The sequence below is a fragment of the Adiantum capillus-veneris genome, chromosome 17 (genome assembly GCF_014529385.1).
Source record: "Adiantum capillus-veneris isolate H3 chromosome 17, ASM1452938v2, whole genome shotgun sequence".
Classification (NCBI taxonomy): Eukaryota; Viridiplantae; Streptophyta; class Polypodiopsida; order Polypodiales; family Pteridaceae; genus Adiantum; species Adiantum capillus-veneris.
The window spans coordinates 55313989-55329739 of NC_140947.1; the positions used below are offsets into that span (position 1 = coordinate 55313989).

Sequence of the window (15751 nt, forward strand, 5' to 3'; positions counted from 1 at the left end):
AGAGTATGAACACCATAATTTACTACCCGCTTAAGGATAAGTATAGGGACTATTTCTCAGGAGAAATAGAGGATTGTAAGAATGTGACAACACATAAACATCGTATGTATCATTATATCCCAGGACACCCTGCCAGACGTATCGTATAGATATCCCAAATGCCATGTAAAAAATTGACCAAAAGTTATCATAAACCTCAAAAGATTACGATTGTAATAAAATTTCTATCAATAAAGGAAGAGTTTTTGTCTCTCGGTGATTTGGAACTTGGATTTTACTAAAGTCTCGTGTTTATTTAAATCTTGAACTCTAGTAATCATATCAAATTCCGTGTAAAGTATGTAGGCACCACCTGTCGCTTTGTATTCGACAGCACAAGAAAAGAAGCCCCTCCTTAAACAAGCCCAACCTCCGACCTTTAGGGGCGAGGGAGCTAATGTGGAGAGAGATGCGGAAGTGTGGATGGAAGCGATGGATGACTATTTTGAGGTTGCAGGGACTCAACCCGAGAACCAGACCATGCTCGCAATGTTCCGCCTCTCTGGCGATGCCAAGATTTGGTGGAAACAGCATTGTAGAGATCTAAACATGAAGGGATCTTCTCACTCGTGGGAAGACATCAAGGCTGTAGTGATGGGGCGTTACTTACCACCCGCGTATAAAACCTTGAAGATGAATGAGTTATTTTCCCTTCTTCAGTCGACTTCTTCACTCGAGGAGTATTACTCAAAATTTTTTACTCTTTGAAGATATGCTCCTAGAATGACCCTGGATCAGCAAGTAGCACGATTCTGCCAAGGGCTCATCGACCCCTTGAACAATCGGCTAGAAGCTCCCAGCCGTCAACTCTTCACGATGCCTTGCTAAGAGCTAAACCCTTAGCTACAGAAATTCAGAAGGTCAATCAGAATAAGAGGAATCATTTGGAGAAAAGGGAAAGGACAAATGTTTGGAATAATAGACCAACCAACCAAGCATACGAACAGCGCCCAATAGGAGCAACTACCGCAGTTATGGAATTTCCAAATGTACGTTGTTATGAGTGCAATGAATTCGGGCATTACCGATCTAAATGCCCCAAGAAGACTCAAGAAACCAGCGCCAATGCCATACCTCTAAATGTCTATGGGCGAGGACAACCTAATGGAAAAGGAGAACGTGGAAGGGTAAACAGGGGGCGAGGGTGTGGAGCTACCGCCAGAGTGAATGCCGCAATGGTACAACCAACTGTGGGAGATGAAGCAGAGGAGAGAGCAACCTTGCATGCTGCAATTGACAACCCCAATGGTTGCGAGCAATACGCAGTCATTCATACGCTAGGATCTCTAAGAGGTGAACAAGTTAACTTCCTTATAGATTGTGGTAGTACTCTTTCATTTCTTTCACCCAGATGCATGAGGAAGCTAAAGCTAGATAAGTATCCCAACAAGCAAATTAGTTGTAGATTTAGCAAACGGCAAGGAAGTAGTATCTCAACACTTTGCAGGTATAATCGACTTTGATCTAGGGGGACACCCAACGTCTTCTCAATTTCGAACCCTACCTTTAGGATTGTTTGATGGGATACTAAGGATGAGCTGGCTAAAGTAGAATCAGGCCCACATCCATTGTACACAAGGGAACTTTACCTTTACAGATAACTTGGGTAATGAAGTCTTAATCAAGGGGAAAAATGGGAGACCTAGGGCTACTCTAGTTAAGGCCAACAGACTTTTGAAGGGACTGAGAAAGGGGCATCAAATTTATGTGGTAAAGCTCAACAAGGTGGGCCAATCAGACGCCAAACTGGTTGAGGGAGTATGATGATGTATTCCCTGAAGACCTTACGAATCTTCCACCACATAGAGAGGTAGATCATGAGATCGAGACTGTTCTTGGATGTGAACCTATCTCAAAGCGACCTTATAAACGTCACTTCCAGAGGCCATAGAACTCAAAGAACAACTTAGGAAACTCATTGAACAAGGATTCATTCGACCCAGTACTTCTCCTTGGGGCGCACCAGCTCTTTTTCATAAGAAGAAGGATAGGACCTTAAGGCTATGCATAGATTACCGTGGACTGAACCAGGTAATTGTCAAAAACAAGTATCCAATTCCAAGGGTTGACAAACTCCTGGATAGACTCCATGGTGCCAAAATGTTCACAAAGATTGATCTAAGGTCAGGATATTACCAAATCAGGATCACGGAATCAGACATTCCAAAGACAGCTTTTGTAAGGTTTTCAATTTCTGAAACCTTAAAGATTGTATAAAGCTTAATCAAATTGATATGATTATTGAAAAACCAATGTAGAATTGTCCGCCGACCGTGGCAAATATTGGTATTTTTGGAATCTTAAGCACAGCAAACCCCGGGCTAGAAATTTTTAGAATAGAATTCCAATAAAATCTGGAAAAGTTACGAGCTCTGAAAGGTTACACTATGAATTTAATTAGTTAAGTAAAATTGTATGGTTTCAGTAATTATTATTAACAAAGACTTTCTTATCCTAAGGCTCTAGAAATTACTGATATTTCCAATTTTCATCATTAAAAATTAGAGAAATTAGTAAAAATCGATTCTGTGTATCTGGGGGGACTGTGTGGGGTAATGATGATGAACTCTCCCAGACTAGATTTAGCTGGGGGGACTGTGTGGGGTAATGATGATGAACTCTCCCGGACTAGATTTAGCAGCAGGGGGCATTTTTTGACCTGTAGGGCTGCTTGGGATGTAAGTTATTGCCATTTTCCAGCCTGTGAGTGCCCAAAAACCTATAAATATGACCCTTGCTTCACAATTTCAAACAGACTCGGAGCCTTGACACTCTCTCTCTCATCTAGAGAGACCGCTACGCAGAAATCACTAAAGATTAAGCTCTAGTTGATTATATTAAACGGTAATTAGCCTAATCCTTCTTAATTAGCAAGGCTAGATTAATCTATTTTCTTAATAAATTAAAGATTAGGCCTATGTATAATAAAAAATACTCTCTTAATTAAATATTCTCTGCTGAATGTGGTAATTAAGCTTAGGGTTATTAAGATAATTAATGATTACATCATATTAGGGTTGAAATTATCCAAATTAACCATAAATTAATGGGAAATATATTAATTAAGTTTAGATTAAGTTGAGATAACTATCAAAGCTGCATTAAGCTAAAAAAATTATCTTATAATTTTTTGAGTAATTTTCATAATTAATTAGGCAAAATTACACTATTTTTTAGAGAAAATTAAAAAGGAAAATAATCAAATTGATTCAAAATGCTTTAATTTATTTATTTGAGGTTACTTATATGTTAGGGAACCCGTGATAATTATATCAAGCTTAGATAATAAATTTATCTAATTACTTTATCAGAACTACTCTGTTTTTAGGACAAATTAAAAGGGTGAAATCAGCAAATTGATTCAAAAATCTTTGAGTTATTTATCAAAGGTTAATTATATGGTAGAAAACCCGTGATAATTATGTCAAGCTTAGATATTTAATTTACCTAATAACTTTAGCAGAATTACTCTGTTTTTAGGACAAATTAAAAGGGGAAAATTAGCAAATTGATTCAAAATGCTTTGAGTTATTTATCAGAAGTTAATTATATGTTAGGAAACTTGTGATAATTATTTCAAGCTTAGATAATTAATTTAACTAATTATTTTAGAAGAATTTCTCTGTTTTTAGGACAAATAAAAAGGGGGAAAATAGAAACTGATTGAAAATGCTTTGACATTATTTATGAGAGGTTAGTTACATCTTAGGGAACCTATGATAATTATGTTAACCTCAGATAATGAGTTTACATAATTATCTTAGCTGAATTACACTGTTTTAAGGACAAATTAAAAGGGGGAAAATAGAAAATTGATTCAAAATGTTGTGAGTTATTTATTAGGGGTAAATTACATCTTAAGAAACCTGTGATAGTTATGTTACCCTCAGATGATTAGTTTAACTAATTATCTTAGTAGAATTACACTATTTGTAGGACAAATTAAAAGGGAGAAAATATCAGATTGATTGAAAATGATTTAAGATAATCATCAAAGGTTTAGCACATCTTAGTAAACCTGTCATAATTATTTTAACCTTGGATAATTAGTTTACCTAATTATCTTAGCAGAATTACACTGTTTTTAGGGGAAAATAAAAGAGGGAAATTAGTAAATTAACCCAAAAACATTTGATATAATTATCAAAGATAAATTACATCTTAATTAACTCGTGATAATTATCTTAAGCACAGAGAATTATTTGAGATAATTATCCTAGTATATAGTATTGAGGGTAAATTAACAGGGGAATTAGTAAATCATGTGCTATGATTATATGCTATTTATGAGAGCTAGTTTATAGGGTAAATAGGCTGTGATAATTGTGTCAAGGTTAGAAAAGTAGTATAGATATTTATCTAAGTCAAATTATACTAATTCTAGCTAAAAACTAAATGGGGAAATTAGTAAATCATGCTATATGATTACATGCTATTTATTTGAGCTAGATTACATAATAAAAAGGCCGTGATAATTATGTCAAGGTTAGAAAATTAGTATAAGTATTTATTTAAGTCAAATTATCCTAATTTTAGTTGAAAATTGAAGATGGAAATTATATAATTAAGTTGGAAATAATAAGATAATTACCAGAGGTCAAAATAGTTCTAATCGACTTGTGGTAATTATACCATAGTTAATTAGTGAGATTAGGAAATTATACTTGACCAAAAGTCCTATTTTTAGCAAAAGATTAATTAAAGTAAATAAACTTTGTGGTCAAAAGTTTTTAGAAAAATTATAGTAAGTGTCAACCTAGGATATAAAGTTGAGGAAATGAAATCTTTGAGAGAAAATAAATAGAATAAATATTAAGCTCAAAATAAGCAGATTCCAAGCTTAAAATTCGATGGAAAAATTAGGAAAAAGATATACAAAATTATAAGAAAAATTAGGATAGCTTAGAAAACCCTTAAGGAAGCTTTGGAAAGAGTTATCATGCCTATATAAGAAAATAAGAAATTACTAGGTCAAGAATTTATCAATTAAGACTATAAATTTAACCTTGGATGGGTTACGATTGAATACAAAGGTTAAGTCTAGATTTTGAATTATTTACCTAATGATTAGACGTCCTTTTTATAAAGATAAGAAGTTATGGCACCTAAAAGGACCCAAGCCAATCCTACATCTGATGAGGAGGGCAGAACTCTAAAAAGATCTAGAGTGTCGCACGACGATGAAGCTTGGCCTAGTAATAAGCCTACGGAGGAGAGTCTCCAGGCACCAGCACAACAGCCGATGGCCGATCAATCCTAGGTGGGTTTGCCATTATTCAATTAAGTCTTTAAATAGTTTAAGTTCTTTTATAAGTTAGCATTGCATACGTAAGGAGTGAGTAAGAATCAAGAAAGGAATAATTGACCAAAAACGGAAGGTAACTTCCAACGTGAATTTGTTTATAAAGTAGGAAAAAATTGTTTGGGTTAAAACTGGTTGAATTAGGAAAGATATGATTGACCATCCTTAAGACAGCTTGTCTCAAGACACCTCCAACTCCTTAGTGTAAATTGATGATAATGATTGGCTTTCTAGCCACGGATAAGTCGGTTACCCCCATGAACGTTGAGTTTCTACTTCGTGTCATGATGTTTCTACATAAGTTAGGATACTTTTTTTAATCCTAAGGGAGCCGCCCGGTTGTATGGGCAACTGGTTTGGTGTATGGGCACCCGGAACCTTGGGTGGGGGTTTATCCACTCCGGATTTATGAATAAGGAATGTGTGCCGTTTTTTTTTCACCCTTAGGTGGTCTTGAGACTAGAAGAGTACTGGTCATGGTTATTATGGACAATGTTTTGATTGACAGTACCCTGTCTTAAGTTTAAAGATGTCTGTTTGCTAAAAGAATGTTTTCAATACTGTTTTCAACGGTTGTTTTAATAAAATCTTGTTATGAAGGATAAAAAGAATCATTATTTTAATTGTGATAAGAACGTGGTAGTAATTAAATAACAAAAGAATCATGTGTGAGTGCGGGGTGGTAAGTGGGGATTGACTAAGGTTGTCAATCATGGATGGGTGGACCTGATTAGTCAGGTAGTTAACTATCCATGCCCGTGCGTTAAAATATTTAGAAAACTTCTTCACTTGGAAGAGTAGTGTACCAGCGGCTGTGCCCTCACATATGTTAGAGGGAAAAAAGCGTTGGTTGAGAATACCTTAGCCAATTTGTGGAAGTTCTAGAGCCGAAATAGTTTTTTGGACTTTTAATACGTTGTCGCGTTTCTGCTACGAGACAGGACTAGGTCTTCTTCTAAGGCTATAGACCCAAGCCATTGTCAATGGTAAAGGTCTACTCCTTGGATTTTTCTTGTTTAGAGACTCTGATTTTTATCAGACCTAGAGACCTGTCAAGGATCCCATCCCGATCTTGGTATTGGCGGGTTGGGGATCTCACAGCTTTCAACACTAGGTATGGACACTACGAATTCACAGTAATGTCCTTTGGTCTAACAAATACTCCTACAAGCTTCAATCGACTTATGCAAGATATTTTCAGACCTTATCTGGACGATTTTGTCCTGGTTTTCTTTGAAGACATTCTGATCTATTCTATGAACGAGGCAGATCATGAAAAACATGTTCGCAAAGTACTTGATCTTCTTCGAGAGCACCAACTTTATGCTAAAGCGAGCAAGTGTACCTTCTGCTCACCAAAGGTCAATTATCTTGGATTTATCATATCGGCCGAAGGGGATTTCAGTGGACCCAGATAAAGTCAAGGATATTGTTGATTGGCCTCAACCATTCACCGTCAGCGAAGTAAGAGGATTTCTTGGAATAACGGGATGGTACAGGATTTTTGTCAAGGACTATGCACGTATTGCTGCACCTTTGATGGAACTCTTGAAGAAAGGAATGAGGGTCGAGTGGAAGACCGAGCATGAGTCTAGTTTTACTAAGCTAAAAGAATTCTTGGTCTCAGCTCCTATCTTAAAACTTCCAGATTTCAGTAAGGAATTTGAAGTAGCGACCGATGCTAGCAAATTTTCTTTGGGTGGAGTTCTTACGCAAGAAGAAAGACCGGTGGCATATACTTCACGAAAGCTGAGGGATCATGAGAAGAATTACCCTACTCACGATTTGGAACTTTTAGCGGTTATACATGCGCTGAAGTTGTAGAGACATTATCTTCTCAGACACAAGTTTTAGCTAGTTATAGACCACAAGAGCTTAAAATGGATTTTTACTCAACCTATTCTCAATATGCGACAACATCGATGGATAGAACTCTTACAAGAATATGACCTTGACATAAAGTATAGACCATTGAAGGAAAATGCCGTTGCGGATGGACTTAGCTGAAAATATTTTCTCGAAGCTATCTCTATTCCAAATAACCCTATCTGGGATAGAATTAAAGAAGCATCTTTGGTAGATCGAGAATACCAACAGTATCAGTGGTCCAACAGAATAAGATGCCTGAAGCTAAAGATTACTCTCTTATGGGAGGATGTCTTTACTTCAGACATAGACTCTATGTACCCAGAGACCTAGCTTTAAAGAAGACTATTCTGTATGAAGCACACGATAGCCGTATATCAGGACATCCAGGTTATGCTAAGACTCTTCATGCTATCGGGAGGAGTTATTTTTGGTCCGGAATGAAAGGAGACATACTTCACTATGTGAGGCAATGTCTTTCTTGTCAACGGATAAAAGCCGAAAGAATCAAGTTACCAGGGCAACTTCAACCTCTTGACATACCCGAGATGAAATTACCTTATTTAGGAGGTTATGACTCTGTATTTGTGGTTGTTGATATGCTCACAAAAGTGGCTCATCTAATACCTGTGAAGACGACCTTCACTACTTCGGACATTAGCCGAGTATTCATCAAGGAAATTTTTAGGTTACATGGTTTACCCAAGCGTATCGTCAGTGATAGAGATGCCAAGTTTTACATCAAAGTTTTGGACTTCTCTTTTCCAATCTATTGAGTCACAATTAGCCTTCAGCACAGCGTATCATCCACAGAAAGATGGGCAGACTGAAAGAGTAAATCAAGTCATTGAGGACATTCTCAGGGCCTATTGTTCGCAAGAGCCAAAGAAGTGGTTACAATATCTTCCTTTGGTAGAGTATGCTTACAATTCTTCCAAATACAGAAGCATTGAAATGTCACCCTTCAAAGCTCTTTATGGACAAGAATGTTTAGCACTGCTTAACTTTTCAGACGCTTAACTTTTCAGACCCAACCATCAGGGTAGAAGCCTCTAAGAAGATGCTAGAAGACATGGAAGCTCAGACTAAAGCCATTCGCCAAGATATCCAAGCCGCTCAGGATAGACAAAAGCATTACGTAGATAAGAATCGATCAGAACGGACCTTCAAGGAAGGAGAAAAAGTTTTTCTACGAGTCCGACCGAGGAAAAGCAACTTATCATTAGGAAGGTACAAGAAATTAATCCCGAGATATTGTGGACCCTTCGAAATCACTAAGGTTGTGAGTGACCAGGCCTACAAGGTCAAGTTACCCGGAAGCGTAAAGGTTCACGATGTATTTCACGTCAGCCTACTCAAACCCTACATTCCTAACCCCGATCAACTCTTGGACTCAGATCAAATAGTTATCCCAGCACAAGGAGTTCTCGAACTTCAACCTGATTACGTCCTTGAATCAAGAGAAAGAAAGCTATGAAACAGGACAATTACCGAGCACCTTGTGAAATGGAAAGATTATCCTGAAGAAGACGCTACTTGGGAGGAAGAACCAACGCTCAGAAAGGATTAACCTAATAAATTCTTGAGATGAGGACATCTCAAATTTTTCACGTTGGGGATGATGTAAGATCTCTGACCCCGAGCTAAAGAGCACCCCTGTACTACAAAATAATCATACTACAACATTAGGAAAAAATTGGACCCCCTTTGGGCCATGTAAGGATCCCTAATTTTAAGGAATTAAAGCTAATTTTGTAGGGGATGGAGGGAACAAAGACAATAAATAGGGCTACTTTTGTAGCTCTCTCTCTAACTTCTCTCTAGATAGGAGAGGGGGGGAAAGTAGGGAATGAGGGTGGTAAAGTAGGAGGAATAGGGGGGATAAAGTAGGAGAGAGAGGGGAGTAAAAAGAGAGAGAGAGGAGTAAAAGTAGAGAGAAGAACCATTCTCTCTTTACCTATCACCAAACAAAGAGAGTAATTAGTTATGACAAAAGTCACTTTTCAGTTCGTGCATCAATTTACCCCCAAAAAATGATTTTTTAATAAAATCTTCAAATTAGATCTTTTAAGCTTTCAAAAGGTCCCTATATATATATATATATATATATATATATATATATATATATATATATATATATATATATATAACAGTATTTTTTTAGAAGAATCTAGCTTTTATAACCTCCAAATCTAAAATTCTTTGGGTCCCTCTCTACATTAACTCCAAGAATAAATAGATAATGCCACATCATCAAAATGTCCATCTAATAAAGACTAAAAATTGAAATTTTTAAAATTTAAAATTTCCCTCCTTTGACTCAAAAATTGAACCTATATATGAAAAAATATATTTTTAAGTCTTTTTATCCCAAAAAGTATATCTTATCAAATTTTTTCCCCATCATAACTTTTCACCATGTCTCTTCACGACATAACCAATGAATCACCTGCACCGTCATCTACTAGGTCAACTAATGTCAGTCTGCGTCTACCGATCAAATTTGCTCCCACAAAAAAAAATGACGAGAAAGCATCTCAACCGGCATCCGTACGACAGTTTCGAGGAGAAACCAATGTTGACTTGTGGCTTGATGGAGGGTTGTATCCAAAAGATCTGCTCGTGGGCTGTCATCCAACATTCCGTACACTCCGAAGCTTAATCAAATATGTGGAAGAAGGAGAACGTGGTCTTCTTGGGTATTGTAAGAGATTGGACTCCAATCACGCAGGTGTATCGGCATATTTCCGACAACAATGTCAAGTGTTACACATTCATTCCACAAATCTCCAACAACAACTACATTCCACAGAGAAACAACTCAAAGATCTTAAAGAGGAGATGAAAGCTACAGAAACAGAGGTAACTAAGCTACAGATTGCAATGATGCACCTAAAAGACACTCCATTTGGCATGCGTGAGCGTAAGAGGGAGTTCTCTTCCATTGAAAACTTAGCATCTAATGGAGGGGCACGTAAGAAGAGGATCACGACAACCAGGTATTTTTTAAAATTCACAGTGTTCATAACTCTCAAATAATTTTCATCAATTTGTAACTCGGTTCACCTTTTGAAATAGGACATATATACAAGATGTGTGTGGAAGTTTTAGACAAGAGGACTGTTGCAACCTTCTCCTAGGATGCATCTCAAAGGAAGATATACTTTACATCATAGGTTGTGAAAAGGACAAACACATGAAAGATGCCATCACAAAGGAGATCCTAAAAAAGATCTCTAACCTTGTGTCTGAGGATGATGTCCAGAGAGGTTGTGATGAGGTTGGGATCAACACAAATGCATACCATGCACTTCATGGATTGATGAAAGATGCATTACAAGTGCAAGGCATCAGTGAGAATTTATTTCCTATTCCACATAGGGTCCGACTTGCAAAAAAAGCAAACAATGATCTCGTTCGGGAATCCCTTGGCAAATACAAACACATTGAAGGATCCATGGTGTACTCTTCCACGAGTGCCAAGTCACGTGGTAATATAAAGGGAGGCAATACTATTCCTAATGGGACAAAGTCTTTTAGTTATCATCAATTCAACAATATTTTTGTTGACTTGAAACGATTACAACGAGCTATGGTTAAATTTTATGCTTTGTCTCCACAAGGTAATACAAATTGTAATGTCGTTTTTTATTTGTATTGAATATCATTTAGTATAACAATTCAATTCTTGTGTTGTTTCAGTACTTGGAGAGAAGCTCATATTTATTCTTAAGCTAGATGAATGTCAAATTGTCAAAGGACGGAGATTGGAACGTATGGGTGTGACACTCATGAATGAGGCAATGTTTTTTGAAAAAGTCGATGTATCGGTGATCATTCTCAAAAACCATCATTTAGTGTACAATCGGAAAAAGAAATATGGTGGTTAGAAGGTTTTGAAGTTCCGAAGGAGACTCATGAGGTGTTGGCATGGGTCTTCTCTATAATCTCGTGGATTACAGAGGTTATTAAGGCACAACTAGAGGGAGAAAAGCTAGAAGTAGATGGAGTAGGTACATTTGATGTTGAGTGGCACTTAGGAGGTGATCTAAAAACAATCAAATGTATACTTGGGTGTAAACAAGGTGCTTCATCACTTATTCCTTGTTCATATTGTGTACGAGGATACAAGGAGAGTACTCGTGGCTCCACGTCTTCAAAGAAAAATGTCAAGGGAAGTCAGGCAACAGGGTCAATGGATGATGATGCAAGGGATTGGGTGTGCTCAGTGTTGAAGTGTCCTATCATGGAGGTCCCCAATCGGTCGACAAAAGATAAAACATGGCATCCCATTATCAAATTTCCACTTACAAATGTACACTTTTACACTTTGCATGCCTTTATGCGTATATTTGATCGCTTGTTAAAGCTTCACATAGAGTACACTTTCACAATGAAACCACTTTCTAGATCCGTGGAAGCCATTGGAATAGTTGAAACAATTCTAAATTCAATTGGATGTCATGGTGGCAATGTTTCTATCATCGGTGAGGTGGATAATATGCATGAAGTGCCACAAAAAGTATCTATGAATGGTGTGAAAGCACGTAGGTTTTTCAAGAAACCAGAGATGCGAAAGGAGAGGGGTGAAGAGGATGCTCCATGGGAGCTATGGAAAGCGCTTTGCAAGTGTACAATCGATGAAGATTCAAATCCCGTGCTTGTAAATCTGCGTAGGCAAGTGTGGCACCACTTGGAGTTAGTGCTTCAAATCATGTGGAAACCCCAAACCACGAGCGAGCAACAAAATTTTTTCAAAGATCACATTTCGAATTTCACTAAAGCATTTGTGCAAGCGTGGGGAGAGAGCAATATCACACACTACATGGTAAGTTACTTTGTTCAGTTCAAATTTTGATGCTATACATAAATATTTATTTGATCTAAGCATTTTTTCTTGATGCAACATATTTTGTTTGCGCATGGAGCATTCTTTATGTCAAAATATGGTTCATTAGACATGTGGAGCACTCAAGGAATGGAAAAATCACATTATCGAGCCAAAGGTCTTTACTTTAAAAATACACGTCACGGTGGTGGAACTACGAGATCCAACTACATGAAGGAGATGTTTGATTGGTTATTTCGTTGTTCTTTGGGGAGATGTCATGCCATAGAGCGAGCACGAAAGTCAAGTCTTTCCAAGGAGGTTAGGAGACAATCTCGACTTATTGCTAAAGAGAAATGGAGAAACTCCACCGGACCCCTTAATCATGCTAGGTGGTGTGAAAATCGCCATAGAGTGGGCAAACGTTTGTTACCCAACATGTAAAACAAATGATGCTATGCAATGTAATGTTTATGTTTGTAGATGTCTTTGTTGAGTTGCATATAATACTTCTCCATTTATCTATTTTTTGTTTTTTATATTTTGATGATATTAAGAGTTTTTTTAAGTGGCTTGGTCAAGTGTGAAGAGACCTTTGTTTTTATAAATAGAGGGCTTTTAGAGAAGAAGGAGTCTCATTTTCAATCTTGCCCCTTCTTACACCATGGCACGCACAAAGAAAACATCAAGAAAAGATCAACATTTTTTTGCTCACCGTCACTCAACCGTCCAAGGTGCTCAAAAACCACCTTGGATACACGAACAAGAGCTTTTAGAAGAGATGGAGAGAGAATGGTCAGGTGAAGAGCAACAAGATGGACAACCTTCACGCAAGAAGAAACGGGTAGTGACATCAGACACAGAAACCGAAACGGACAACGAAGCACAAAGCCCACCATGGAGCGGACAGGAGATCCGAAGCAATCATCGAGTTCCGGCTGGGAAGACATTACCACGTGGCTTCGGCGCTCTGCCGTCAGATTATCTTGGAGGTGATCATGGGTTACTAAATGAAGAGGATTTTGAGGATGTAGCAGACGAGCCCGTTGGAGCGCAGGGTGGAGTTGAAGAGCCAGTCGAAGCACATGGTGGCCTTGAAGATGCGCAAGCTCCCCCTCGCAAGCTCTCTCGTAAAAAGAAAAAGTTTTTCAAGGTTCGCCCTCGCAAGGCCCATGTCCCAGATCCTACCATCCCTCAACAACGGTCCCCTGCTATGAAGCGACGCATTCCAAAGGCGTTGCAAGAGATTCGTCACTATCAAAAAACTTCAGACCTTCTCATACGCAATGCACCATTCGCACGTTTGGTAAAAGAGATCATGCAAAGTTATCGAATGGCGTTTCGAGTTCAAGGTATCGCCGTAGAAGCTCTGCAAGAAGCGGTAGAATATCATCTAATTTCTATTTTTAAAGACACCAACTTGTGTGCTATTCATGCAAAACGGGTGACAATAATGCCCAAGGATTTAGCTCTTGCGCGTCGAATCAGAGGACAAAGAGATTGAATTTGACTTTTAGGCAATTTTGCCAATGTAAAGATATCTTTTTGAAATATAACGAGTCGTGTACATTTGTTTTAAGTGATAAGTAAAACTAAGTAGAGAGAGGGAAAGAGAGAGAGAGAGAGAGAGAGAGAGAGAGAGAGAGAGAGAGAGATGTGGATAAAAGAGCTGTCAACCAAGTTTGGTTGATTGAATAACAAAAAAAACATTGTATTCTTATAATTTTTGCTTAAAAAACCTTTAATTAGGCTGTCTAGAGGTCTGCCGCAGAGGCGCGCGAGAAGTCAAAAGTAAATGTTACTTTTGACTTCTCGCGCGCCTCTGCGGCAGGCCTCTAGACAGCCTAATTAAAGCTTTTTTATGCTAAAATTATAAGAATACAATGTTATTATGTTTTTATTGATGCTATTTATCTTAAAAAAAAATATATTTTGATTCAAAGAATTACACAAGTGTATCACAAGATAGAACCAATCATATACTATCTATCGTACCATAAACTCAATACAGAAGTTGGAAAGTAGCAGTTAAAATCAATTTCCATTCGAATTTTGAAATAACAAAGTACAAAGATGTGATATATCTCATTACATATTTGAAGGAGTTAATTACAAGATTTATGCAGCTATTGATTGCTTGAGCCATCTAAGATATGGCGAGCAATGTTTTCTCGGCGCTCTTGGGCGCAAGGAAACAGTTTGTGCAGCACATCCCAAGCAATTTGTTCCACATTGCTTAGACCTATGGCTTGGCTTAAGGCCACGTTACAAAGCACACGACCACAAATGTGTGTCGCAAATGCAGCACTGGCCAGAGATTTATTTACAAGATATATAACTTGGGAGGCATAGGATGCGGCTCATTCCTTTCATCATTGACACCCAAAATTGACCACAAGGAGTGTACCCCTTGTGGATTATCGCAAAGCCGTCCTAGGGGAGCTTGCCAAGGTAATGCACAAGAGACAACTGCCATCCAAAAGCTTGGCGCCTACCATCTCCTCCCCGACCTGCATGCTCATCCAGCTCCACAACATTCTACAAAGAAATCAATAGGTAAATAAGATTTCAGAATGCAACAATGAAAATTAACGTAATCACAAAACAAAAATCAATTAATACCTCTTGTTTTTCGTCATCTTCATCGTTTATGCCTTTGCTGTCAAGAGAAATAGATGAATTGGGAGCCATAGCGACACTCTCAAGTTCATCTATATGAACATGCATAGGAGTGCGTTGGGCTTCAAGCAATGCGCATGTAGCTACAAACTCATCCTCTGACACAGATGAGTGCGGTGCATCTGTCACCGCCACCATTGCCAACTCCACTGTATCTACCACACTCTCTCCAAGGGGAAGGAGGCTTCGATCCAAAGGATCGGAAGAGGGGTCAATGGCAGAGGACTCTACAGTGTCACAGAGGATGGACAGACACTCATCCATGCGGATGTCAAAAGTCTTTTCAAGATCATGTAAAAAAAAATATTCCTCCCCATCTATCACAATTGGGGAGAGGTGTTCAAAAAAAACCTCCGGAGTTAATGTCTCCTCCGGCGCATCTGCAACGGGCTTAAAGGATGCTTCTGCACCCTCATCACCCATGGATTTGGCGGCATCCATGACACCTCCTGGGTAGGTTAGGGCAAGAATATTTCCCTCTTTGATTGCATCCCAAGGCGTTGTAATGGCCTCCTTTGTGTCCTTGACGACACCCCCAAGGCGCAAATGAGGCAAACTCACCTCAGATCTTTCAGGCTCCTCCGCAAGAAGAAACACAAAAGCCACCAAGCGACTTAGAAACTGGGTGCCGACTTTCTTTTTTTTCAAACGTGAATCTTCAATGTACTGACCTACCTCACCCGCAATTGCACAAAATCGTTGAAGTCGCTGGGTGAAAGGCCAATCGCCTTTGTGTATGTAGCGAAGCAAATCGCATGGAATCCACAATTCCCCTTGTCCGACAATTGGTACAGCATACTTGTCGATGTAAAATTCAAAAAATTCTAAGATAGGCTGAAAAGATTAGCTGTTTAGGTGAATAGTTACATTCACATCAGGGAATTGGGTGAAGAAATTGTGAAGATCGTCACGATCTTGCCACTCGGTTGTTTGTAAAAACGCTTGGAAGCGTTGTAACGCCGTGGCTTCGGGAGGGGTGGAGGAGGATGCCATAATGCTAGCTCTTAAAGTAGGAATGCAAAGAGTAGTGGAGCTCA

At 38.4% G+C, this 15751-nt stretch overlaps 1 protein-coding gene across 1 annotated transcript; it reads left to right on the top strand.

Annotated features, from left to right (window-relative positions):
• Window positions 1-9625: 9625 nt before the first annotated feature.
• LOC147437282 (uncharacterized) lies at window positions 9626-10246 on the top strand. Its single transcript, XM_086486540.1, has one exon. The coding sequence runs from the start codon at window positions 9626-9628 to the stop codon at window positions 10244-10246; it is 621 nt and encodes a 206-aa protein (XP_086342666.1).
• Window positions 10247-15751: the final 5505 nt, after the last annotated feature.

Coding starts and splice junctions, on each gene's coding strand:
- LOC147437282 (XM_086486540.1), top strand. CDS start 9,626: ATGTCTCTTCACGACATAACCAATGAATCACCTGCACCGTCATCTACT.